Source organism: Bicyclus anynana, chromosome 18, assembly GCF_947172395.1.
Source record: "Bicyclus anynana chromosome 18, ilBicAnyn1.1, whole genome shotgun sequence".
Classification (NCBI taxonomy): domain Eukaryota; kingdom Metazoa; phylum Arthropoda; class Insecta; order Lepidoptera; family Nymphalidae; genus Bicyclus; species Bicyclus anynana.
The window spans coordinates 10,301,131-10,328,986 of record NC_069100.1 but is presented as its reverse complement, the minus strand read 5'-3'; the positions used below and the strand labels follow the sequence as shown (position 1 = coordinate 10,328,986).

At 36.6% G+C, this 27,856-nt stretch overlaps 1 protein-coding gene across 2 annotated transcripts; it reads left to right on the top strand.

Annotated features, from left to right (window-relative positions):
* The first annotated feature begins 2,265 nt into the window (after positions 1 to 2,265).
* On the top strand, positions 2,266 to 27,619 carry LOC112056109 (UBX domain-containing protein 4). Of its 2 annotated transcripts, XM_052886803.1 has the most exons (12): positions 2,269 to 2,539; positions 6,962 to 7,099; positions 7,546 to 7,671; positions 8,239 to 8,526; positions 9,544 to 9,695; positions 10,376 to 10,480; positions 11,169 to 11,264; positions 11,699 to 11,834; positions 12,535 to 12,662; positions 14,936 to 15,107; positions 24,826 to 25,084; positions 26,625 to 27,619. In XM_052886803.1, the coding sequence occupies exons 1-12, from the start codon at positions 2,458 to 2,460 to the stop codon at positions 26,626 to 26,628; spliced, it is 1,686 nt and encodes a 561-aa protein (XP_052742763.1). In that variant the 5' UTR covers positions 2,269 to 2,457; the 3' UTR covers positions 26,629 to 27,619. The 2 variants fall into 2 exon arrangements, with proteins under 2 accessions (XP_052742764.1, XP_052742763.1); XM_052886804.1 differs by lacking the exon at positions 26,625 to 27,619 and having other exon boundaries at positions 2,266 to 2,539; positions 24,826 to 25,088.
* Positions 27,620 to 27,856: the final 237 nt, after the last annotated feature.

The following is a 27,856-nucleotide window of genomic DNA, read 5'->3' as shown; positions in this document are numbered from 1 at the left end:
CGTCTCCTGAACTAAAAAGTTACGCACTCCAATTCTGCCAGTTCGCATACACGCCGCTATTAATTTCTTATATTTGGCGATACATTTCACACTCACAAAGAAATAATAATTGTTAGCCATTAGGGTTCTTGAGTTATTTGGCAACGAGATACCGTCTGCCTATTTTATAAGTCTATGGTGATGGTGTTATGAAGGGTAGTTCATAACTCACAATAGATATCAGTAATCCCATAAATCACTTTTCAATAGCCAGCTAATGGACGCGGGTTATGATAGATGTCATTTCCGAAAGTATTTTGTCTAGTTGGAATTTTCCGGAAGAATTTAAAACGGGGGTTAGTTTGGCAGAGAAATGTAATCTGATGGTTAGTATTTGGAATCAATTGAGCAAATAGTGACTCATTTATCTATTCTATCTATAATTATAATAAAACTGGTCAAATTCTATAAATTTATTCGCAATTTGAGATTTTACTTATACCATTTGTAACACCAAACCAACCAAATCCGGACCGAGACATGCACCTATAACTTTTCAGTAATTTTAATTATCATTTCATTATATTAAATACCACGTGTCTCAACCGGTGAAATTCCTAGATTTAAATAAAACGGCATGTTCCTAGCGTATATGCTAGATTACTATGTATGTATTGCTCCTTTACAAGCACAAAAAAGCACGGTAAAGTAACGATACCAAAATAATGTCCCAAAAAGCAAAAAAAACATGCTACATGTCAACAAATCACTAATAAGACGTCCCATATCCTCTCTATAAATAAACTGAACGCAATTAACTAATTTGTTACCAAAGACTGGTAACACGCTCGGATTGGTGTAGTTTATTGCCTGGCAACATTTTAGTTTCACTTTGAAAATGGAACAGAATGGCGTTGTTTGAAATGAGGCGCGAAATGCGTTGACGGTTTCGCGCCTTCTCGTCTAAATGTGGATGAACGGTGTTCTTGCAAATAATTCTGACAATGTTTCTTAGTTACGATAAAATTATTAAATATGCCATCTGTGAAAAATCGCATGAAAGTTATCATCGCAGTTTCAGAGATTAGACCATTCACCTGATGGTAAGTGATGATGCGATCTAAGATGGAAGCGGGCTAACTTGTTAAGAGAAGGATGAAAATCCACACTCCTTTCGGTTTCCACACGACATCGTACCGGAACGCTAAATCGCTTGGCGGTACGTCTTTGTCCGTAGAGTGGTAACTAGCCACGGCCGAAGCCTCACACCAGTTAAATACAAAAGTCAAAAGAGCAATCTTTTTTTTCTCGGATAAAGCCTAAAAATTATACAAAATTTGAAAATTATTTTAGCTATTTTCTTAGTTTATTCAATGTTCCTACACTCAATAAAAAGTAGTATTTCACAACAAACATTTTGGCATCAATTCTATCTTTTGGTGATAGAGTTGAAACAAAAACTAAAGAGATATTTGATAGAGATAGCGGATTTGCCGCTCGTCTATTGGCCCACAGGGCCTCTCCAAGGCAAGCTACGCCACTGATTGGGGTACAGGATAAAAGTATCCCAGAACGTGTGTAGGCAGGTATATTATTTTAATGTCCCCATATTCAAACAAGTATTTTTTTAAAAGAACATATTTTGCCCTATCATTTATTCAATAGGTATGTCTAACCTGTTCCCTTGGAATAATAATCCAAAAAGACTGCTAAGACTGGATTCTGAAAAAGGAAACGTCATTAGTCCTGCGGGCGGGAATCGAACCTACGTCCCACGATCTGTCAGTGTTGAGTTCGGCCCCTTTACCGTGGAACTATTGAGGCTTCATTAAACTTTTTTTTTCCATTCGGAAAATTATGATAAAGACAGAATAAACGGAAAGAAATTAATTCTTTTTTATTTTATTACTCCACTATATTCAATGATTAAATTGTATCTCTACTTTGTTGTTGTATTATTCTTGTATTTGTTGAATTAAGTTAAATTAAATTTATATTTCCAAAGGGTTAATGATAATTTTGTATTGAGAAGTTTTACTATAATTTAGCGCCATCTGTTATTGAGTAGCAATAAATGATTATGACCTGTCACAAGGTCACATGAAATTAAGTCCATAGACAATTTTTCTCTTTTTTGTTTTACTTTTTGTTTTAGTTAGTATTTTGATTTTTGATTGCAAATTATAATTGGATCCCAATACCTAAACTTAATTACAAAAGAAGTAAAAAACATAAATGTAAAAAACATAAAATGACGAATAGTTAAACTTCAAATCAATCTTCAAATAACGTCAAGTCAAGTAGGTATTTTCACCCCACAAAAATAAACACACGTCAGAGCTGTCAAAATCTGTTGTGTCATGTCTTCGTAGTATTTTTGTAGCGGTGAAGATATAATCAGAAAAGTGTAAAAAAAGAAGTAAATAGAAACGGGAAGTTGATATCTGCGCTGAAAAACTGGACTGATAACGAACCACCATGCACTGGTACGGTGGTAGCATAGCCGAGGCCGTGGCTCTCTCAAAAAAAAGAAATGCAATTTTTGTTGTTTTCATTGCAGGTGAGTCTTTATTCTATAATTTCATTAATGTATCATAGTCTTTTGCTATCTCACTTTAAAATTATAAGCGCGTTAATTTGTAGGAACACATATTTTCAACAAAATAAACTAAATTACGTCACTGCTTCGTCACTTTTCGAAAGCGGTAATTATTTATTTTCATGTGTACCTTTTCGTCATAGCAACATTTTAGCGATAAGATCTTTTTTCAATTTACTTGTAGAATAAATTTCATGTGGGATATTATTTTTGCATTTTGCATACTAAGTATTTTACACAGTAGAGCAGATTTAAATTGTGATCATTAATAAGAATTCACTGAGAGTGAGCTCATCAATTTAAAAACTATTAAACACAAAAACATTTATTTCGATAGTGTATCAGCAATTATAATCTTTAGTGAATTGCAAAATGCACATGACAAAGAATATCATAGTGACAAATTGTCAGAAGTGGCAAAATGAGTGGGACCAGTCAACAAGAGGGCGCTGGCCTGACAGACTGATTTACGACATACAGGGGTGGGTGAATAGAAAGCATGAACACCTAACATTCTGGATGACACAGTGCTTCACAGGACACGGAGTCTTTATGCAGTACCTGAAACACATAAAAAAAAAGAGATTCCGCTGAATGCATGTACTGCCCAGAGGAAGATGATGCGGAACACACTTTATTCCACTGCCCAAATTTTGAACAACAGAGAGAATTAGTAAAACGTCAGGTTGGGACCGAAATAGAAGTTGGAAATCTAAGCAGCATAATGCTAGAGACGAAGGAGAAATGGGAAGCTATAAGATTTTATCTGGAAGGAATAATAAAGTGTAAAGAGAAGGACGACAGAGAAAGAAATAGAGCTCGGTGATACATTGACAGGGGTGTTGGTGGTAGGTCGAATTGGAAGGAACACCAACGCCTTGGGGTCAGGAGGGGCTTTTTTTAGCCAGTAGGAGTCCGGCACTATCTGGTTCAGGATGTCCATGAGGATTTTTTTCCTCCTGGAAAAAAAAAAAATTCTCAGTGGCATAACTGCCACAGCTACATCACTCAGGCTTTGTGGCAGGCAGGTAGGACTGCTAAAAAAATTATGAGCCCAAGAGCTATTCAAGATCCAATATTCAAAAAATAAATACATGATGACAGATTTTATAATTCTAAATAATAAAGCTCCCCAACCCCGTTGGTCACCGTGGGGATGTCGACCAATACCCTCCATCTTATAACACAAACACTGTCACCTGCAAATCCAAACCAATTAAGAAGTCAACAAAACTGAAAGTATGTACCTACAATGTAAGAACCCTAGCCTCACCTCAGAGATTATTAGAACTAACGCACGCTTTGGAAAACATAGATTGCCAGATTTTAGGCCTTGCAGAAGTAAGAAGATTAGGTAATGAAATAGAAAAACACGAAAAATATATTTTTTGCTATAAAGGAGAGACTAAAGGATTACACGGCGTGGGCTTTCTTATAAGAGACGAGCTGAGGAATAACATAGTTAACTTCAATGGAATATCTGAGAGAATAGCTTTGCTCCAAATCAAGATAGACAACGTTGATATGTCAATTATACAAGTTTATGCCCCCACTGCTGATTCTAAAGAAGAAGATATAGAAAAATTCTACACAGACTTAACAAAAGCACACCATTTAGCCGACAAGTTAGTCATAGTTATGGGAGATTTCAACGCAAAGATTGGCCAACCTCAGCCACACGAAGATCTGGTGACAGGGCAATATGGGTATGGTAATCGCAATGACAGAGGCGAAAGGCTTATTCAATACGCTATGGAACACAAACTCTCAATTATGAACACCTATTTCAAGAAAAAACACTCAAGAAGATGGACATGGGAATCCTCAGACGGAGAGACAAAGAATGAAATAGACTTCATACTAACAAACCAACGTAATTTTATAAATAACGTTGAAGTACTAAACAAAATAAACTTCCAATCAGATCACAGATTAGTAAGAGCCTCCATACATTTAGAGAAACCAAAACTTAGTAGAAGAAACTTCAATTCTACGCCCAGATCACCTAGAACCGACACCGAAATAGCTGAATATTTGCAGAACTTAGAAAAGAATATTAACGAACAAATTTCAAAATTAGAAGAAGAGCAAGATGTACAAAGCTATTATGATTGTTTAGAAAACTTGATCATCACAAATGTAAAAACTGATCCACAAGACAAAAGTAAAGAACACAAGATTTTCACAAAAAGAACGATTGATTTAATTAAAAAAAGAACAGAACTAACTATGATCAAGAAAAAAACAAAAGAAATGAAAGATAGAACAAGAGACTGCTACAAAGAAACAAGTAAAGCGATTAGAGAAGACTATGAAAATCACAGAAAGAAAGTGATTTAATGGAATCTAAACAACTTCCGAAGTGTAAAAAAAGCTAACAAACAACTTACTACACACAAAAAATGGATTAGCAGACTAGAAAACGACAACAAAGAATCAACGACAAGAAAACAAGTTCTACAATGCGCCACAAACTTTTATAAGCTACTATATAAAAGATCACCAGAAGACAAGTTAAATCTGGAAGAAAAGTTAAATCACAATAAAAAGATAGAAAAGGTTGAGGAAATAACTGAAAAAGAAATATTACATTATATAAAGAAGTTAAAACCAGACAAAAGCCCAGGCCCAGACAACATAAGTAATGAAGTGCTAAAAATAGGAGCCTGCAAATTAATCACATTCCTAACAACACTTTTTAATAAAGTATTAGTACAAGGAAAAGTACCACATCAGTGGTGTAAATCAAGCATAATTCTATTGTACAAAAAAGGAAACCGGCTAGATTTGGGAAACTACAGACCGATAAGCCTGCTTCCCAGCATCTACAAACTCTTCTCAAGCATCCTGCTGAAAAGAATTTCATCTCATATAGATAGCATGCAACCTGTGGAACAAGCAGGCTTCCGTGAAGGGTTTTCTACAACTGACCATATCCACACAATCGAGCAAATAATAGAAAAATTCAGTGAATACAATCAACCACTTTATATTGCCTTCATTGACTACTTCAAGGCCTTTGACAGCATCTACCACAGCTCAATTTGGAAAGCATTAGAAACATGTGATATAAACAACACATATATAGACATTATTAAAAATATTTACTCAAACACAACTAGTAGAATCAAACTAGAAAATAAAGGCGAAGAAATTGCAATACAAAGAGGTGTCAGACAAGGTGACCCACTGTCACCAAAACTATTTATTGCAGTATTAGAAAATGTATTCCAAACATTAAACTGGAAAAAGAAGGGAATCTGGATCATAGACCAATTCTTAAGTCACCTAAGATTCGCAGACGACATTGCAGTATTTGCTAAATCAGCCTCAGAACTTCAAGAAATGATAAAGACGCTGAGTGTAGAAAGCAAAAAAGTAGGGTTACAGATTAACTTTATCAAAACAAAAATAATGACCAACCACCACCAAAAACCGGTAGAAATAGACAATAAGATAATAGAATATGTAAAGAACTATGTTTATTTAGGAAAGCAAATTTCTTTTAACAAGGACAACAATAAAGCAGAGGTGGAAAGAAGAGCAAATATAGCATGGAAAAAGTTCTGGGCTCATAAAGAAATTTTCAAAGGAAATTACACTGTTAACTTAAAAAGGGTTGTAATGGAGACAACTATTCTACCTTGCCTAACCTACGCCTGCCAAACATGGGTCTACAACACAAGTTCGAGGCATAAACTCATCACCACACAACGTGCAATGGAAAGGAGTATCTTGAAACTAAAAAAAGCTGACAAAATAAACAGTATGATTATTAGGAAAAAAACTAATCTCACAGATGCTCTGGACCATGCACAAAGACTTAAGTGGAGATGGGCAGGCCACCTTGGCAGGCTAAAGGACAAACGGTGGACTAAGAAAATTACCTACTGGAAAGGTCCACTTGGTAAAAGGAAGGTAGGAACGCCTATAGGAAGGTGGGTAGATGACATTACCGCAGTGGCTGGCCAAGGTTGGATGGAACTCACAAAAGAAAGGGACAATTGGAAAAAGATGGAGGAGGCTTATACCCGAAGGGGCCCATTATTAACTAGTACATAAATTAACTATTTAGATGAATATATAGATTAGTTAGAATAGTTTTAAGATATTGTTAAGTATTGTTAAGTTAAATGGGAAAATAAAGCTTATTATTATTAGATTTTATAATTAAACCACTGCAAAGCCCCTATTTTTTCATTGTGTTTTTTGCAGTTCACTTTTGCAGGCGTGAGTATTGAGACTTACGTAATGTATGCTGCGGGGCAACATACACCTAGACATTTGATCTGAAAGAGTAAACTCCATTCATGCTTCGGAGCTGACACATGCTTTTTTATTAAATTGATCTTTAGAAGCTTATGTGATATGATTGATTCATAGATGACAAGGAGCCCTCACTGGAGTTAGCGGCTACATTGGATGACAGCGCTGTGCTGAAGAGGCTGACAGATGAAAGCAACTTCCTGTCTATAAAGCTGATGAGTGACTCGGAGAATTATACCTTCTTTGCACAAATTTGTATCCTTTTGCTTTCTTGATATGGAATCCACTCTCTTGGTTTGGTATAACGTCATATCTTTCAGTTTGAAGTATACTATATCTAGTTTTTAACATTATTACACTTTACATAGCAAATTTATTGATAAATAAATATTTTTATTTTAGTAGCATATACTGTAAAGAAAAAAAAACATACATACAGCCGAACATAGAACCTCCTCCTATTGGAAATCGGTTAAAAACATTAAAATATCCACCGTCACCTGTGGGTCAAGAGATGATTGTCTACTTTCAACTTCATATTTTTCTTCATACTTTTCAATAATTACAAAATTATCGCTTCCTCTTTTATTGTGATGGGTCATATTATGTAGAGAAAATAATCTTCTTATCTAACATCTTAGGATTATATAATTTTCTCTATATTCTTTGAGTGGAATAATCTATCTTAACAAAAATACCAGACCAATTTGTACCAGTGCCATCTCTATTCTTCATTGGGCGCAATGGCACACCTCTGGAGGTAGTGTGTCCAGGGGTTAACTCTGAACAGTTGGCAACAAGAATTGATCGCATATTAGAGGAACATCGTAAGTAATGCCTTTTGGAATATGTATATTGATTTGATTAAGTGGGTCAGTCTGCCCCAGAGAGCACATTATAAGTAAACCATTCTGACAAAATACAGTAGTTGCCCCAAGTGGGTCAATAATTCTAGCAGGTCACATCTTGCCACTATGCCTTGAGAAAATAAAACTCAAGCCAACAAGCATATATTCACTACATATAAACATAAATAATTCGGTATAATTTTTTGGCACTGCAACTCCATGCCCCAAGGGTCTTCACGGCAAAAGGTACAAATATGTAACTCTCTGTCAGAGAGGCATACTTGAGCCACTTACCGGTTTCTGCTTTTTCTGCTGCGGCTAACGGTCTTGATTCTGTCTCCCTGATATGACACTACACAATGCTAATGTGTCGACGCATGTAGCCTTCCACATTAGGGCCCATTAGTCACAATAAATGTAGAGAAAAAATAATAATAATTATAATTAATCAATATTTATATGAATTATACTTTGTTTTTGATTGAAACACAAGATCATATATATTTATGTCCTCATATTTATTTGGTAATTTTCTTATGTTTTTAGGCCAAGAGCACAAACCTGGCTCGGTTCAACCATCAACATCATCTCGGAATATAAAAGATGAAACTGTTAATTTCATGCAAACTGAAGCAGCTGCATTGACATCACAATCTCAGCCCAAACCAGATTCCACAGTGACCCCAGCAGTGATTGCCCCCAGTGCACCACAATCTGCTCCCAGTGCACCACAATCTGCTCCCAGTGCACCACAACCTGCTCCCAGTGCACCACAACCCGCGCCCAGTGTACCACAAACTGCAACTAAAAATCCAGCTAATGATGATGAACCAGGTACATTTAAATATAGACATAAAATAGCACATAATTTTTTTTTAAACCACGGAGTAGTATAGTAAACAAACATAAAATGGGGTTGTTATCTATATTAACGATAACTGGGTCTAATTTTTCTTTAATGGAAAAATTGTAATATCTTCTGATTGGCTTATCTAGTCTTCATGGTATAAAATCGCGCGAGGTATATATTGCCCTGCCGTCGCGCTCCTGCGTAACCGGGGATCTTGTACTGGGCAGCTTACAGTTCATTTCATGTAGGGTGGTGCGGGTGACAGTTCGCTTCATTTTTGAAAGTTTGCAGCGATTCACGTTAATAGTACGTATTCTGAACGTCATACAGATGACTGTCACCATACCCATGCTATTTGAAAAACACTAATGCACGATGTTTAGAAACGTCAAAGATTGTATCTGACTATACCTAGCTAACAAAGTTCCTTACTAAGCTTTTAGCTTTCCATCAAGAATACTGTGACTGAATTTGTAAATCTGTAATCAGCAATGCCACAGACACTTATAGTCTGGCAAGTTTGTTGATGACACTCCCATGATATTCGGGCGACGGGGGGAAAGACTGCGCGGATGTGAAATCGTGCGTGCGGGGAAGTGAGGTGCATCTGTCGTGGGTTTATCATTCATCGCTACACGCCCCCCGGCCCCCGCGGACCGCTGTGAGTGTTACGAACGAAGTTGCCAAGCTAAACACATAGATTGACATTGATTTGTAGTGTGGGGGCTTAAATCATTAACAACCTATATTCGGCTCACTGTTGATCATGAGTTTCCTCTCAGAATGAGAGGGGTTAGTCCACCACACTGGCCCAATGTCTTGTCTGGTATTGGTCTGGCGGATTGGCAGACTTCACACATGCAGAGAATTAAGAAAATTCTCAGGTTTTCTAAACATGATTCACTATTTAAGACAGATATTTTATTTCTTAAAATGTACATAAGTTAAAAGTGGCTAATATTTATATTTATGAAGGCTTATCAATTTTTATGAAACTCTAGAAACGTCAGGACCAGCAGCGAAGGTACAGAAGACGGAGCACCCCTCCGCGAGTGGCTCGGGCCAGGAGTATGACGTCATCTGCGACGGTGACGTGTGCGTGCGCCGCCCCAGGACCGAACAGCCGGGGCCCAGCCAGCCCGCGCCCGACTCTGTTAGTATAACTAAAGTAGCCTTTTATGTTGCAACATATAAGGCTACTTACTAATAAGTTTTTTTTTTATTCTTTACAAGTTAGCCCTTGACTACAATCTCACCTGATGGTAAGTGATGATGCAGTCTAAGATGGAAGCGGGCTAACTTGTCAAGGAGGAGGATGAAAATCCACACCCCTTTCGGTTTCTACACGGCATCGTACCGGAACGCTAAATCGCTTGGCGGTACGTCTTTTGCCGGTAGGGTGGTAACTAGCCACGGCCGAAGCCTCCCACCAGCCAGACCTGGACAAATTAAGAAAATCTCAATCTGCCCAGCCGGGGATCGAACCCAGGACCTCCGTCTTGTAAATCCACCGCGCATACCACTGCGCCACGGAGGCCGTCGACATATAAGGCTACTTACTAATAAGTTAATACTATAATCTCGTATTATATAAATAAAAATTTTAATAATAGGGTATCTAATCCTAGTTTATTAATAAATTTATTTAATCATAAAATTAAATTAAAATTTAATTTAATTAAATTTTTTCCCAATTTAATTTTACAAAATTATTTTTATCCTGAACAGGAAGAGCGAGGATCCTGAGATACAGGTTTATCAAATTTAAATCAGGGTCCTCAGCGCCAATGTAAAAGGACTTATTTTAACAATAAATTTCATTTCATTTGACAGGCACCAGTGACTGAAAATGAAAGTCCATCTGCTGATGACAAAATGGATAAAGTTCAAGAGATTTTATTGGCGAGAAGGCGGGAGAAGGAAGAAAAGGAAAAGGAGGTGAAATTGCCATCAAACAATATTTTATTAGAGAGATTGCCTAGTTTTATACTAAACTTATCCACAATCCCTTTGCCTTCTCCTTACTTTTAAATTGTGTAAGAATAAATATGCATAGCCTATATTTTGTTAGTTCGTGTGTTAGAATTGGTGTTATGGACTCGCCTGCCCAATTATTGGTTAACTAGCAGACGCTGTGCGGTTTCACCCGCGTGGTTCCCGTACCCGTAGGAACACGGAGATAAAATATAATCTATAGCACTCGGGAATAGTGCAGCTTGTATAGACAGGCCAAAAACATTTATAAGCTCACAAAATAATTGACATATTAACTATACTAATATTATAAAGCTGAAGATTTTGTTTGTTTGTTTGATTGAACGCGCTATCTCAGGTACTACTGGTCAGATTTGAAAAATTCTTTCAGTATTAGATAGCCCATTTATTGAGGAAGGCTATAGGCTATATATTATCCCCGTATTCCTACGGGAACGGGAACCACGCGGGTGAAACCGCGCGGCGTCAGCTAGTATGATATAAAACCACTGATGAATCCATGTAATGCTAATATTCGTCTCTAGGTCACTGGGCATCATGAATTTGTGTACATAAATACTTCATTATGTATACTTAGTATAAAAATTTGAAAATTAAATATTTTTAAATACTCTTAATATTTGTTTTGTAGTTGGAAAAGCAGAAAGAGATAGAACGTCGTGCCGTCGGCCAGGGTGTCGCGGAGCTAAAGAGGTGGCAGGCCGACCAGGAGCTGAAGCAAATTCAGGTAGGAACAAATCTACACTAATACTAGCGGACCCGATTAAGCTTTGCTTTGACTCATTTCCTACCCATATCCTATTCTACTACCACCCTACCCCTACCCCAAAATCTACCCTGCCCCTACCCTACCCCCTGCATTATCCCTAAGCTATACAACTTTCGAGCTGCAACAAACTGCACACAGAGTGCAAAGATTAAAATTGGTTAAGTAGTTTAGGACTATTCCATCGAGGTTAAGTTAAACTTTTAAACTTAAACCAATAGAAATCCACGTTATTTGTAAGTGTCAAAAGCTTTATTTAACCACATAATCCCACGGGAATGGGTATTACATCGATGAAAATACGGGGTTCTGCTAGTATTTTATACTTACCTTCATATGAATAACATAACTTAGCTGTTCTACGGTGTACATTGTAAAAATGTTTCATGTACTAGGAGGAAAGAAAACGCGAGAAGATGGAAAACAATCTGGCAAGACAACGTATTTTGGAGCAGATCGCTCAAGACAGGGCGGAGAGGAAGGCAAGAGAGGCGCCGCCGCCCGCCCCCGCGCAAATCACCCCTCCTACAAGTGAGTTTTTAATCAAAAAAAATATATTAATATAGTTTTAGCAGACTCAGAGGTGGATGAATGAATGAATGAATGAATTATACTTTATTGTACACCTAAAATAATAATAACAGGCAAGAAATTAACCTAAAAACTAATGTACAATTGGCGGCCTTATCGCTAATGAGCGATCTCTTCCAGACAACAATTTATTGGATTACAATAATAAGACCCTAGAACGGCAGAGAATGACTTTGAGTGGAGTCACGAACTTGTGATCATTGTATGTAGGGTTAAGGACGTCCTTCACAGTTAATTAACACTCCCCTTTTCCACTCAAGGCACTCCCCGCCTATCCCATACCAACCCATAAAGGTATACGCAACAAGAAATGTGGACAGCTTGAACGCCAATAGAATACTGAAGGCGACCGTACGACGGGCGCCTTATATCGCAAGTCGTTCCCGCCACAACCCCTCCCTAACTCCCTATTCTTTACTGAAACATTTCGCGCCACCTAGCGTTGACACCAGCTAACACGAGATCAAGCTACGTCATATCCGTCTCAAACTACTATTTGCTACAATAGTATTCGGGATTCAACACTAACTCCCTACGAAATTTCATCTTTGGATGTCACGCGGTTTTCGATATTTTGTGACGAGACCTTTCGATTTTACCAATATAGATATAGATTTATAATAAAAATATATTATATCAGGCGTTGGCGACAGTACGGGGCGCGCGCGCGTGCAGTTCAAGATGGCGGACGGCGCGGCGCACACGGCGCACTTCGACGTCACCGCCACGCTGGGCGACGTGCAGAGATACGTCTCCGACAACTTGCAGGTGAGTGCCACTCCCATGCGTGCGTGCGTGCGTGCGTGCATGTTTGCGTGCGTGCGTGCGTGCGTGCGTGCGTGCGTGCGTGCGTGCGTGCGTGCGTGCGTGCGTGCTCTGCCGACGTGTGGACGAGGCTAATAACACTGGACAAACAGGGCAGTTAAGCGATGTAAAATTCCATATAAACCTGAAACCTAATCGTAATTTTAATCGTGAGACCGCGAGTGGATGGCAGGCGCGCGCGGGGTTATTGTGACGTGACGGTATTCACGCTGCCTAACAAACAACTATGCTCAAGTCATCAAATACTCTCTTATTTATATACCAACATTGTTGCAACAACTTTGTACAAATACCTCAGTAATATAAATAATAAATGTTAATACCTGCCACCGCTCCCTTCGTTACCGCGGACACCTTAAATGTTGTATTGCGCAGCTTAACGAACTACGTTCGGAAACGTCATTGTAGTGTTTGTATATATATATATATATATATATATTAACCGAAAAGGTGTGTGGATTTTCATCCTCCTCCTCCTAACAAGTTAGCCCGCTTCCATCTTAGACTTCAGTTATATAATATATTTACAAGTTAGCCCTTGACTACAATCACACCTGATGGTAACTGAAGTCTAAGATGGAAGCGGGCTAACTTGTTAGGAGGAGGATGAAAATCCACACACCTTTTCGGTTTCTACACGGCATCGTACCGGAATGCTAAATCGCTTGGCGGTACGTCATTGTCGGTAGGGTAGTAACTAGCCACGGCCGAGGCCTCCCACCAGCCAGACCTGGACCAATTAAGAAAATCTCAATCGGCCCAGCCGGAAACCGAACCCAGGACCTCCGTTTTGTATATACACCGGTAATGGGAGAAAGGCAGTCTGTCTCTGGCATCGAGAGAAGGCGGTTGTGTGCTGCTGGCCATTATAGTGTATAATAGTGTAGTGGTGAGACGGACGGACTGCTATTACAGTAAGGACAGGGGACGTTACAGTCATAATGACTGCTTCAGGGATTTTGACGGCCTCCTTGGCGCAGTGGTATGCTCGGTGGATTTTCAAAACGGAGGTCCTGGGTACGATCCCCAGCTGGGTAGATTGAGGTTTTCTTAATTGATCTAGTTCTGGCTGGTGGGAGTCTCCGGCCGTGGCTAGTTACCACCCTACCGGCAAAGACGTACCGCCAAGCGATTTAGCGTTCCGGTACGATGTCCGAAAGGTTAAATAAGACAACACCGGCTAAGCACCGCCTTCATACTGATCAGCAGGTAGAACATATTATGATGTTATTTTTCACTTTTTAGTTTAGTGGGTACGTTTTTAGGTTTTCAAGTCGGTTGTATTCTTTTTATTAAAATTTTTATTATTTTTCCATTTTTAGTGTAAATTTTCATCTCAAACGAATACATCAGACTCCTAATGACAGTCACAACCCATCTTGGTACAAAATTCTCAGCAATACAAATTAATCAAGCCCAAGCACAAGGTAGCTACCGTAAACCGTTAAGGGGTTCCTTTAATTGACCTTGGTCTTCATCATCAGACCCCTAATAACAGACACAACTCATCTAGGTAGAAAGTTCTCAGCAATACGAAGTAATCAAGGTCAAACACAAGGTAGTTACTGTAACCTGTTAAGGAGTTCCCTTAATTGTCCTTGGTCTTCATCACCAAACCCCTAAATGACAGTCACAACCTATATATGTGGAAAGTTCTCATTAATACAAATTAATCAAGCCCAAACACAAGGTAACTGCTGTAAATCGCCGAGGAGTTCCCTCGTCTGTTTTATGGCTCCATCATCAGATCGATTTTAAACCTTCATGAAATTGTAGTGCTTAAAAGTACTAAATTGAAAAGTATACGAACACACTAGACACCCATATAATTTTCGAAAGTTCCCCTCAATTTCTCCAGGATTCCATCATCAGATCTTGACATGATGGCAATGGGACCAAATGGGGACTATACCGTTTCAAACAAAAAAAGAATTTTTGAAATCGGTCCAGGCGTCTTTGAGTAATCGGTGTACATACATAAAAAAAAAAAAGAATACCGACCGAATTGAGAACCTCCTCCTTTTTGAAGTCGGTTAAAAAATGGGCAATAACTTCTAGTTTAGTATAAGATATATGCCAAATCTAAGCTCGTTTTCTTCAGAAAATGACAGACAATTTTGTCCGAGACTATGAGTGCGATGCAGGTCCTTCTATAATTGGTCTGAGGTGGTAGCAAAGAGCTGATGCGTTCGAACAAACCCCATTGTTGTCCCCAGATGAGCCGCTCGTCGTTCACGCTGTGGACGGCGTTCCCGCGGCGCGAGCTGACGGACGAGGCGGCGACGCTGCAGCACATGCAGCTGGTGCCGTCCGCCGCGCTGCTCGTGCTGCCGCGCCGCGCCGCCGACGCCGTGGCCGCGCCGTCCACCACCTTCGCCAACATTATTAGTAAGTGTTACAAATAGTACCTGCTTCCCGCCTATTTCGTATAGATACGTGTCGCCGCCTAGCGTATAGTAGCGTCATTCCATTTCATACTTTTATGACATCCGGTTATTATAGTTAAATTTAATTAATTAACAATGATTATCAATCCGAACAGTGGAGAGGTTATTATTAATGATTTATATAAATATAATTATTTATTTTACATAATATAAATTCTTCATTGGTTATTTTACTCTTAACAATTGTGACGTCACGTTATGATTTATATTGTATTTAATTTCTCAACTTTGTGTTTCGATATTTTAATATTATTTTACGATCGTTATAAATCTCCTCTAATTAATTAATGTGTTTTAGATAGAATTATAACGTTTGGTTTGTATAATAATCATCATCATCATATCAGCCGATGGACGTCCACTGCAGGACATAGGCCTTTTGTAGGGACTTCCAAACATCACGATACTGAGCCGCCTGCATCCAGCGAATCCCTGCGACTCGCTTGATGTCGTCAGTCCACCTGGTGGGGGGTCGGCCAACACTGCGCTTACTAGTGCGGGGTCGCCATTCCAGCACTTTGGGACCCCAACGTCCATCGGCTCTTCGAACTATGTGCCCCGCCCATTGCAAATATTATAAAATAGAGGGTTGTTTGGCAGATTTATTTTTATACTACCATCAGCGTGTAATATTAACATTATAGCGGAAGCTATGCTGAAATTGTTATCGAATAAATTTGTGTACATAAGTAACTGTCTTGCGAGTGTTGATAGATTTTGTTATTGTTATACAGGGTGCTCGGGAGCATTTCCCATAACTTTAAGGTGTTAAAAAAATTCACAATTCATTTATTTCAATTATGCTTAGTTTACAAGCACTTTTGAAAGGTCAGGTATATGTCAAAATTTAATTTAATCTAATGATGGTAATAATAGACGAAAACTTAAAATTAAAGTTACGAGGGTTCCAAAAGCGCCTTGGTCCGAGAAGAGCCCACAACAAACTCAGCCAAGGTTTTTTTTTGTTTACCACCATTTTACAAACTTATTAAAAACTAAGCACACAGTCGTATAATACAGTTTAACGCCAAGCTTTTTTATCATTTATATACTCACTAGCTGACGTTGCGCGTTTCACCCGCGTGTTTCACGTTCCCGTAGGAATATGGGGATAATATATAGCCTATAGCCTTCCTCGATAAATGGGCTATCTAACACTGAAAGAATTTTTCAAATCGGACCAGTAGTTCCTGAGATTAGCGCGTTCAATCAATCAAACAAACAAACAAACAAACAAACTCTTCAGCTTTAAAATATTAGTATAGATTAACACTATAATAAGACTTATATAAGCTTGCGTTTAATAAACACTTTGAACTTTTTGAGAGACATTCCAGTGGCTTCATTTATTATAAAAATTTATGCAATTATGCCCTTAAAATAATTACTAATTTTTTGTAATCTAGTGTGGTGTGCAACAATTTTATTTTATTTCTGACATTAATGTTATTACAATCACACCTTTTAGAATTGGCTATGTTGACAAGTCCACTTATAGGAGCCAAAAAGTATAACTAATATTTTATTAACTAAAAAATACAATTTGGATGATGACTAGGTTTGAATATATTGAGTTTTATGATAGATTCGGGTAAATAAGGTCAATGTTAACTGATTTATATATAAAAAGCAAAGATTGGCTGGATATTTGCAAATTAAATAAGATTATAAAATTTCAAAATCTATAAAAAAATTTTTATCGTAATTAGATGAAAATTCATACAGTTTTAGCTTCCTTACATTAAATGTGACATTTTTCAATAAATGAACTATAAACATAAACGCACAAAATATAACAAAGATATTAGTAATTTTGTTTGAACGCCCATACAAACCGATGGATCAGCGAGCCAACGACGTCACTAAATCGTGCCATTTTGTATGGAGCGTTTTTCAGGGATCCGCGGCAGCGCCACAAAACTGACCCTTTAAATCCCTGTAGCTCCGAAAGTAATGATCGCAGATACCCTGTTACTTTTACAAAATTGCTTTGTTATTAGTATACTCTTAATTTATATACAATTAAAAAAACTGTCATCATCCCTATTCCGACTATCCATGTAACACTTTTATCTATCCTTGCATTTTAAAATACGTAAAACTTGGCTACGTCATAATTGTGAGGATGCTAAGGGACACATTTTAAGATCTATTTACAAAAGAAATATTATTTACCCCGAAAATATCATTTTTAGAATTCATGTTCCTTGAACATTTTTAATTAATTTTCGGTAAAGAATATAACCCCAGTGTTATGGGAAATACTCCCGAGCACCCTGTATTTAGTTACAGTTTGTCTACTTTTGGAAATATTTGCTCTATAGTAGAAGACTCGTGTTAGAAACGACCTTCACCCATCTGTTTGTATCACCCAATAAAATACATTTATTGAAATTAAGCCTAACCATAGTGCATCATACACCACAGTTGTTTTTACTGTGCAATTATTGTAATTAATTAAACAGTATTAATTAATATTAATCAAAACTAAAAAAAATAATATGCTATAGCATTGTCATCATACCACTACATATATTCACAAAAGAACTTTCTGGAATACGATGACAGTGTTTTTCAGTTAGCATGGGTACGGTGACAGTCGCCTGTATGTCTTTCATTATACGCACTATTATCATGAATCGCGGCAAACTTTCAAGAGTGAAACAAACTGTCATCCGCACCATCCTACATGAAACTAACTGTGGAGGATGATGTCTACATTATCATAGGCAAATCATTTTAACCTAGTGTATTCATTTTAACCTCAATTCATTTTATTTGTGTATGTATTTCGATTATTAGTAAGTTTTAACGACCTTGCGAATGCTTATATACTATATATATATACAGGGTTAATTTTCATAGACTTTCATTATTTTGAATTTTAAATTTAAAAAGCAAAATAAAAATACAATTTGAAAATTATTGCATAAATCATGGTAGTTTTTAAGTTACAAGGATTTGAAAAATTTCCAATGAAATCCTAATTCTTAAAAACTCAAGGGCACTGTACATTGTAGGTAGAGTACTAGTAGGTAAGATATGAGTCTAATATGCTGTAGGCACTTACCTAAAAATCAAGTTCAATGCTCTCTCGCCGCCCGGTGCGGTTCTCGTTCGACGCGATGCGATCAGCTGGGCTCAAGTACCTACACGACTAACCTAGTGTCTAGCGATCACTCATCAATTATTAAAAACTAACTAAGAAGATGGGTAAAGTACGTAATGTCTTTTATTATTAGATATTTTTAAAAAGTTATGATAACAATTTAACACGAAAAACACAATTACTTAGATGATAAATAATTGCAGGCAGGTTAATCATTAATATTGTCTAAGTACCTATTTAGTTTATTTATGAATATTTTAAAAGTTGCTCAAAATGTAGGCCATTTCGTTGAACACACAAACGGGAACGTTTGCCTAAATTGTTTTTTATTAAATTAAGTGTTTCTGTGTCACTTTTAATATCATTAAAGGCTGCACTTATTTTGTCACGCAGATTATCAACACTTTGTGCCTCTTCCACATAGACACGTCTCTTAATTTCACCCCACAAGTAAAAATCAAGTGCGGTTAAGTCTGGAGACCTAGCTGGCCACGGTACCGGGCCTCCGCGTCCAATCCATTGGTTACCGTACTTATTGTTCAAGAAATTGCGCACATCACTTGCGTAATGAGGCGGAGCACCATCGTGTTGATAGTAATAGTTGCGTTAGTTATTAGGTTTAGTGGCACATCATCTAACATCTCCTCTATGACTCCACTAAGCATATCCAGGTAGGTTGCGCCCGTTAATCTACCTTCAATAAAAATAGGACTCACGATGACATTGCCAATTATACCGGCCCATACATTTATACTGAATCGTTCTTGATGGTAACTACTTTTAATGACGTGTGGATTACTCAAGGCCCAAAAATGTTCATTTTTACTATTGTAAATTCCTACGCGCGTAAACAATGCTTCGTCAGTCCATAAAATATTAACATTTTCATTTGCAAGTAACCACTCACAAAAACGTACACGAGCAGGGCCATCGTTGTCGTGTAAAGATTGTACGCGTTGGTAGTGGTAAGGATGGAGTCCCGTTGTGTTCAGTAACTTCCACACGTAATATTGGCTCACACTAAAACGTCGAGCTGCATCGATCGTGCTAGCGCAGGGTTTACGTTCGAAGAACTGTAAAATTTCAGTTTCCAGTTGAAGTGTAATTTGCCTGTGGCCGCCTCTACCACTAGCATGTCTAGGTGTGGTAAACTGCCCGTAATCTAACAGTCTTTGCGTTGCCGCTAAAATTGTGGCTCTAGATGGCAGCCTGGGGTTTAAGCCTTGTATCTGCAGCCGAGGTATGCTTTCAGTCCGATATAACACTTGCGCACGAACTAAGCTTTCACCACTTAAATTGTAACAGCGCACCATTTCATAAAATTCTCGATTTGAGTACACTGATCGAGACATAACGGTTACGGGTCACTTAATTAAAAACTTAAAACTTTGCAAGCACGCGCAGTAATTAGGTCAAGGACACGAACGTAACTGACTGATTCAATTCAATAATTTAAAACAAAAGCCGCCCTCTCCCCTTCTCCCGTACCGTGCGCCCGCGGTGCGGTGCGTTTGTTGTCGGCAAGACGAAAAGGTTGGAGCGATAAGATTGTTTACACGTGGGACCTACACCTACCTACTTGTTTTGACTAGAGACAGTTACCTACTTACCAGCCGCTTCCTTGCGATAGTTATAATCAGTATAGGTATCTTTACGCGGCTGGATTTTGCAGTGATACACTATGTCCATACATTGTGTATTTTCATGGAAAAATTATTTCAAAAAATGTCAAAATTAAATAGGGTTTTTGAAATCATAGATCGATAGTATTATCTGAAATTAAGTTATTTCTGAAATTATTGCCAATTTACGAAAATTAACCCTGTATATATATATGCGTCAAACTTTAGTCCGCTCTAACATTGTTTTTTTTTATTTATATTATTGTACAATACAAAAAGTGTTACAGTTTTTTACTAAGTGTCAACGCTGCAATGTTACTTGAAGCAATAATTGCAAACACGGACATGAAAGACGGACAAACAAACAGACAGACAGACACACACACTTTTATATTTATAATATTAACTAGCGAACGCTCGCGACTTCGTCCGCGTGAAACTCGATGTATACTTTTCTTTTAACTACCCCTACCTAACTCTACCTCTACCCTACCCTACCTTTATTATCTTTGATATAAACCTCACGGAGCCCGAGACCTTTACAAGAGTTATAGCGTCAGGAAGGAAACACGACTTATTTTTATATAATATTAATAATTAATAATTAATATGGATGAACTCATTATAATTAGAGTGGTTTAAAGTTTGTTATGCTCTTACTTTCACAGAATAACATTGTAGTAGGACTAGCCAGGGTTATCGAATTGGTTATGTAATCTGCACTTTTTAACTATCTTTCTTTCGATAATTAATATTATATGAAAAAAAATGTCTTTATTGAATTTATAGTTATTTTAATCTGGTGTTCATATAAAATCATACATTGTAAATTAGTCTAGTCTGTGTGACTTTTTGAACTTATTTCTAAACACCACATAGTGTGGAGTTTGAGTGTGCCAGGTTTGAAATAACTCGTATACTGAGTATTAAGGGTCGCTTGCACCACGCTCTTTAAATTTTTATTTTTTTATTTATTAATCAGAAAAATACAACATTTACAAAAAAAGGGCAAATTACACGGACAATCACAAAAATCACAGAAATAATAAATTATACTCAAACCTATTTAAGTAAAAAAGTATTTAAGGCGCTGCTAAATACGTATTGTAAAGTTAAGTGTTAATGGCAACTGTCATCAGAAACACAACTATAATGGCTTACGCCGCGTGATTTCACCCGAGTGGTTCCCGTTCCCGTAGGAATACGGGAATAATATATAACCTATAGCCTTCCTCTATAAATGGACTATCTAACACTAAAAGAATTTTTCAAATCAGACCAGTTTTTCCTGAGATTAGCACGTTTATAATATTGGCCTAGATTACATTTCGTTGAATGAATTTAATTATGAATATATTTAAACTGAATGAATTTGGTGCAAGTGACCCTTAGTATTTAAGGGAGATAAAATGATGTATAATCTAATAATAATATAGTGTAACGTTAATTAAATTTATATTTTAGACTAAGGTACTAATTGTATGCTACATTGGCTTACTAATAAATAAAAGCAATCATTTTGGTCACCCACTAACATACCCCTTCCATATCAATAAAAAAGTTTGTGCCAACTTTAGGTAAGACTAGCGGTCGCCCGCGACTGCGTACGCGATTAATCCAGCCCTAACAGTAGTATCGTAAAAATGGAGTAACTTCTCCCGTTTTCCCAACATTTCCCTTCACTGCTCTGCTCTAATTGATCGTAGCGTGATGAAAAGTATACTATAACCTGCCCAGGAGTAAGAAAAATAATTGTACCGAGTTTCGTTAAAACCCTTCGAGTAGTTTTCGTTTCTATAACGAACATATAGACAGACAGACAAAAATTTTACTGATTGCATTTTTGGCATCAGTATCGATCACTAATCACCCCCTCTCTACAGATTTATTATACTAATCACCCCCTCTCTACAGATTTATTATAAGTATAGATAGTAATAAAAAATGGTGCAATGAACAAGCAATATAAGAGTTACTTAGAGTTCTGGAATCAAAAGATTCCAACCAAATCATTAACAGGTAAGAGAATTCGAAAGTTAGGTACTGATGATATTTCAGATCCATCCTGTTTCATGTTCCAATAAAATATATTTTATTATATTTACTTTTTTCAAGAACGCTTAGCATGCGTCGTATATCGAAATATCTTATAACGAAAAAGATAAAATTGTAGATAAGTACTAAATTAAATAGTAAATTAATGATTCATACTCGTAAATAGAATAAACTGAAGTCTCTTCGTCTCTCTCTTTCGTGGCAATGGGCTGGAATGGGATGAAAGAGTGAGAGATATTTACAATTGCGCCGCGCTATTGGTCATTTGTCTTTCATCTCATCATCAGGCGATGCTTCTGCGCTCGGCCAAACCCCCCGGTGACGCCGATGAGGTCCCATAAGGAGCCTACGGCACTTACACAATCAGAAAAAAAAAAAAAACTTTCATCTCAGGATATACATAAAGTGGTGTGCATAATAATAGGCCTACAGATTATAGGTTCAAGGATTTTGTTTAACACAAGTTAGTATTACAACGAAATAAATGATAAAAGGCTTGAGTGTTAATTGCTTTATAAACCAGTGGCTTGCACAAGGTGTTTAACTAGGGTAGTATTTAAAAATTCTACAAAATGGAAATTTTCTCCTCCAAATGAAGATCCTGAAGATTCAATATGAACCTGTCATATTGAATCTTCAGGGTATGCAGTAACTTTATGCAGCTATGAATTGCACGCCACTGTGTATTAACAACTGGGTGTTTAGTTATAAATTATAGAGTACCTATTTAGTTATAAAGTAATAGTGTGCAGTGGAGACTCGATTGAACGGGAGTAATGAATTATTTCAATTAAATCTATTCAACCATTCTAGAGATTAGCTGAAGCAGAAAACAGACAGAAGATTTTTTTTGTAAATGAATATTATTTGTGGCTTATATATTATGTGGTTTGTATTATTTTATTTATTTATATATACTATATAAATAAAAAAAATAACGAAACACAACATTTAAAAAAATACATAATACTACTTAATTATTAAATCACAAACAGACTTTTCAATTTTATTCATATGTAACTTATTGATTTATTAATAATGATACATGTTATATTGGTCATTTAAGACTTTTGTATTACTGTAGCTAATAATGTAAAAGTGTTTTTAATATTGTTTACTTCAGTAAAATAGATTGTATTGTATCAGGGGTTTGTCACCTAATATCTCAGACCAATTATAAAAGGACCTGTATCGCACTCATAGTCACGAACAAAATTGTCTGTCATTTTCTGAGGAAAACGAGCTTAGATTTTGTATATATCTTATACTAAACTAGAAGCTTTTGCCCGTTTTTTACACAATTCAATCACACAAAAAGGTATTTTTACGGAGCTCTTTAACCGACAAACACGATTACAACTATTTAACATCGATTCTATACAGACAGTTTTTATAATCGCATTAGATCGTTGATCATACACTTTGACAGAAAAGTAACGTCTAGCGAGGCAGGTCCATACAATAATTGGTCTGAGCCTAATATACACAAGACCATACTATGATTTGTTACCGCAAAACTCCGTCTGTTAATTTTTTTTCTTAGAGTTCGGAAATTCTAGTCTTCACTGCATAACAAAAAATACCATTTGATTTTGTTATGAACTTAATAGATTAATGCACGTTTGTACTCATAGCTTTATTCTAAGTTTAAGACTTAACTTATCACCACTCATCTTTGTGTCAGCCGATGGACGTCCACTGCAGAACATTGGCCTTCTATTGGGACTTTCAATACCACGGTATAGTCGGATTCAATCTTTATTACCGAAATTCACTTGAATTAATAATTATTAATTCAAATTTACTTTTATGCGATCAACCCCGTACAGAAAGTCGTTCTCACCAGTCTGGTGAGATGAGTTAAAGTCAAGGTCACCATGCTATCATTTCCAACATCGCCTTAGGACCCCAACGTCCATCGGCTCTTCGATCTATGTGCCCCGCCCATTGCCATTTCAGCTTTGCGACTCGTTGTGCTATGCGATTTTCATTATATTACGGACTTCTTTATTTCTGATTGGCTCATGTAGATGTACCTACTCTGAGCATAGTTCTGTCCCCTGACTCTGCTGAGGCCAATAGTTTGCGATTATTATTATAGCACGAGACCTTGCGATAGCGATATATATAACTCATTTTATCAAGGCTGAAAGTTTCTCAGTGTGTGAAGTCTGCCAATCCGCATTGGGCCAGCGTGGAGGATTATTAGCCTAACCCCTCTCATTCTGAGAGGAGACTCGTGCTTAACAGTGAGCCGAATATTATTTATTTTAGAATTGTTGAAAACCATTGTGTGTGTTATTCATATTAATATATTATGAAACACGTCTAAAACTACGTGATACAACGTCGGAGTATGCCTGAGTTTCAAACTCATACGGGTTAGTTATTAATTTGGATCGTGCTGACGGCAAGAATCAGCTCATGACTAAGGACCCTATAGATTCAAAACTAGTCGGGCGTACGCCGACGTTGTATCACGTGAGTTTTAGAGCCGTGTTTCATAACAAATTAATACGAATATGCGTCGTTATAGCTTGGCAAGTTCGTTCGTAACACTCCCGGTTCGCGCGGGCCAGGGGGCGTGTAGCGATGAATGAAAAACCCACGACTGATGCACCTCACTTCCTCGCACGCACGATTTCACACCCGCGCAGTCTTTCCCCCCCGTCGCCTGCATATCATGGGAGTGTCATTCACGAACTTGCCAAGCTGATGATGACTTACTTACGAGAATGGCAAACTTTCAGTCTTCATTAAATGGGGTGTGGGTTATCTATCGCAGATCTCTACTCCATTAAATATTGAATATTTAGTGTTTAAATATTGTATTACTCGAACAAGAACTAGAAAATTTCCAATTCTCTTTGCAGCGTTCATCACCCAGATATTCACCACAATAGTCTTGGATCCGTCGTACCAGCTCTACTCCTGGCTGCAAGGCCTCTTGTTCCCCGCACCCGCGAACAGGCCGGTGACCCCTAACCCCCCCACAAACCCGCCTGCGAACCCCCCAAACGAGCCCGCCAACCCTGCGGGAATCAGAAGAAGGGGTAACGTACACAGGGTGACAGCTGACAGGCCGGACGATGATGACAACAACACCTGGAATGGCAATTCAACACAGCAGATGTAAGTACTTCGATTTTTTTTGTTATTGATTAAAAAAAACATTTTTGCGTCTTTCGAACATAACTAATACCACTAACTTAGCCTATACTAGAATTGAAATGGCACGAAATTAGTCAATCGGGCGTTAGTCGTGACTAAGAACTCTCTGATAACTGTAAAGATTTAAATTTTTAATCTTAAACCACAGTTAAAAAAATTTACTATCTCAACATAATTATTCTATTACATTTTTTCAACACTTACCATAAAACACTCCTTACATATTAGGTAAACCCGTACCAATGAATACCTATGTTAATTAAATGTTCTGAGCAATGAATACCCATGTTAAGTTTAGGATAAGCATGATACTATTTTAGCACCTTTTTACTCTTAATTCTAAATAGCAATAAAATTTCAAAAATAAGACTTAGTTTAACTATTCCAAATAGCAAGAACTTTCAAAAACAAGACTCAGTTTAACTATTCCAAATAGCAAGAACTTCCAAAAATGACCCTTAGTTTAACTATTCCAAATAGCAAGAACTTTCAAAAATAAGACTTAGTTTAACTATTCTAAATACGTAGCAAGATTTTTCAAATATAAAACTTAGTTTAGCTAGTCCGAAAAGCAAAAATTTTCAAAAATAATACTCAGTTTAACTATTCCAAATATCAAGAACTTTCAAAAATAAGACTTAGTTTAACTATTCCAAATAGCAAGAACTTTCAAAAATAAGACTTAGTTTAACTATTCCAAATAGCAAGAACTTTTAAAAATAAGACTTAGTTTAACTATTCCAAATAGCAAGATCTTTCAAAAATAAGACTTAGTTTAACTATTCCAAATAGCAAGAACTTTTAAAAATAAGACTTAGTTTAACTATTCCAAATAGCAAGAACTTTCAAAAATAAGACTTAGTTTAACTATTCCAAATAGCAAGAACTTTTAAAAATAAGACTTAGTTAAACTATTCCAAATAGCAAGATCTTTCAAAAATAAGACTTAGTTTAACTATTCCAAATAGCAGGAACTTTCAAAAATAAGACTTAGTTTAACTATTCTAAATACGTAGCAAGATTTTTCAAATATAAAACTTAGTTTAGCTAGTCCGAAAAGCAAGAATTTTCATAAATAAGACTTAGTTTAACTATTCCAAATAGCAAGAACTTTCAAAAATAAGACTTAGTTTAACTATTCCAAATAGCAAGAACTTCCAAAAATGACCCTTAGTTTAACTATTCCAAATAGCAAGAACTTTTAAAAATAAGACTTAGTTAAACTATTCCAAATAGCAAGAACTTTCAAAAATAAGACTTAGTTTAACTATTCCAAATAGCAAGAACTTTCAAAAATAAGACTTAGTTTAACTATTCCAAATAGCAAGTACTTTCAAAAATAAGACTTAGTTTAACTATTCCAAATAGCAAGTACTTTCAAAAATAAAATTTAGTTTAACTATTCCAGCAAGAACTTTTAAAAACAAGACTCAGTTTAAGTACATCGCTATCGGCAGTCCTTTTAAACAAAGTAACTACAATATCTGCTTTCTATTTTCAGGTAAATACTGTGCTGCCAGTGGAGAAAATTAAATAATTGTACCAACTTAATAATGTATAGGCTAGATAATAAAATATTCCTACACCAATATTGTATTTTGTTTACATAAGTATTTGTTTTTTTTTATATTGACCTTGGCTTTTAGAAAACATAGCATGATTAATGATAAATGGTGTGCAAAAAAATCATGTATTTATTTCTATTTCGACGTTTCTTTTATTTTATTTTAAAAAATACGATACGAGTATTTAAAAAACAAATTATTTTAAATTAAAAATTAACTAAAAATGCTCTAAGGTAAAGCATGTTAAACTATTGTTTATTTTCGTTTCTTTTCTTTTACAATGGTTAAAATTAATGAATAATAAATATAAATTAGTAATGATATCATAGTGAAAATACTGAGTATGCTGTGATAAAATTATTTTAATAATATTGTATGAATTAAAGTATGATTAAATATTATTTGTGTACTTTTTTATATCTGTTTTTTATAGTAGGTACTAGCGGCCTGTAAGTTAAACTATGCGCAACACATTTTTGGGTGTAAGCGAAATACGGAAAGAGGTTGACGCCATTAATCTATACTAATATTATAAAGCTGAAGAGTTTGTTTGTTTGATTGATTGAACGCGCTAATCTCAGGACTACTGGTCCGATTTTAAAATTCTTTCAGTGTTACATAGCCCATTTATCGAGGAAGGCTATAGGCTATATTATCCCCGTATTCCTAGGCGACGGGAACCACGCGGGTAAAACCGCGTGACGTCAGCTAGTTAATAATAATTTGACGTTAATGTACTGGCCAACCCATGGAGCACACGTCTACGTTAATTTAAAAGTATCAACTGCTTAATATTATGTTGTTGGCATTCTTTTCTTACTTCGACTTCCAGTTTTCTAGAATAGTTATAAACTTTTAGGTTTCTTGTTGTGAATTATTTATATAAATTGAATAAATGATTAAAATAAATAAAGTTATTTGTATGAAATAATCCATTTCATTTAATTATCACTCTATTTTAACGGCCCACTCATCATCATCATCATGTCAGCCGATGGACGTCCACTGCAGGACATAGGCCTTTTGTAGGGACTTTTAAACATTACGATACTGAGCCACCTGCATCCAGCGAATCCCTGCGACTCGCTTAATGCCGTCAGTGCACCTGGTGGGGGGTCGACCACCAGGTGGACTGCGCTTTGTAGTGCGAGGTCGTCATTCCAGCACC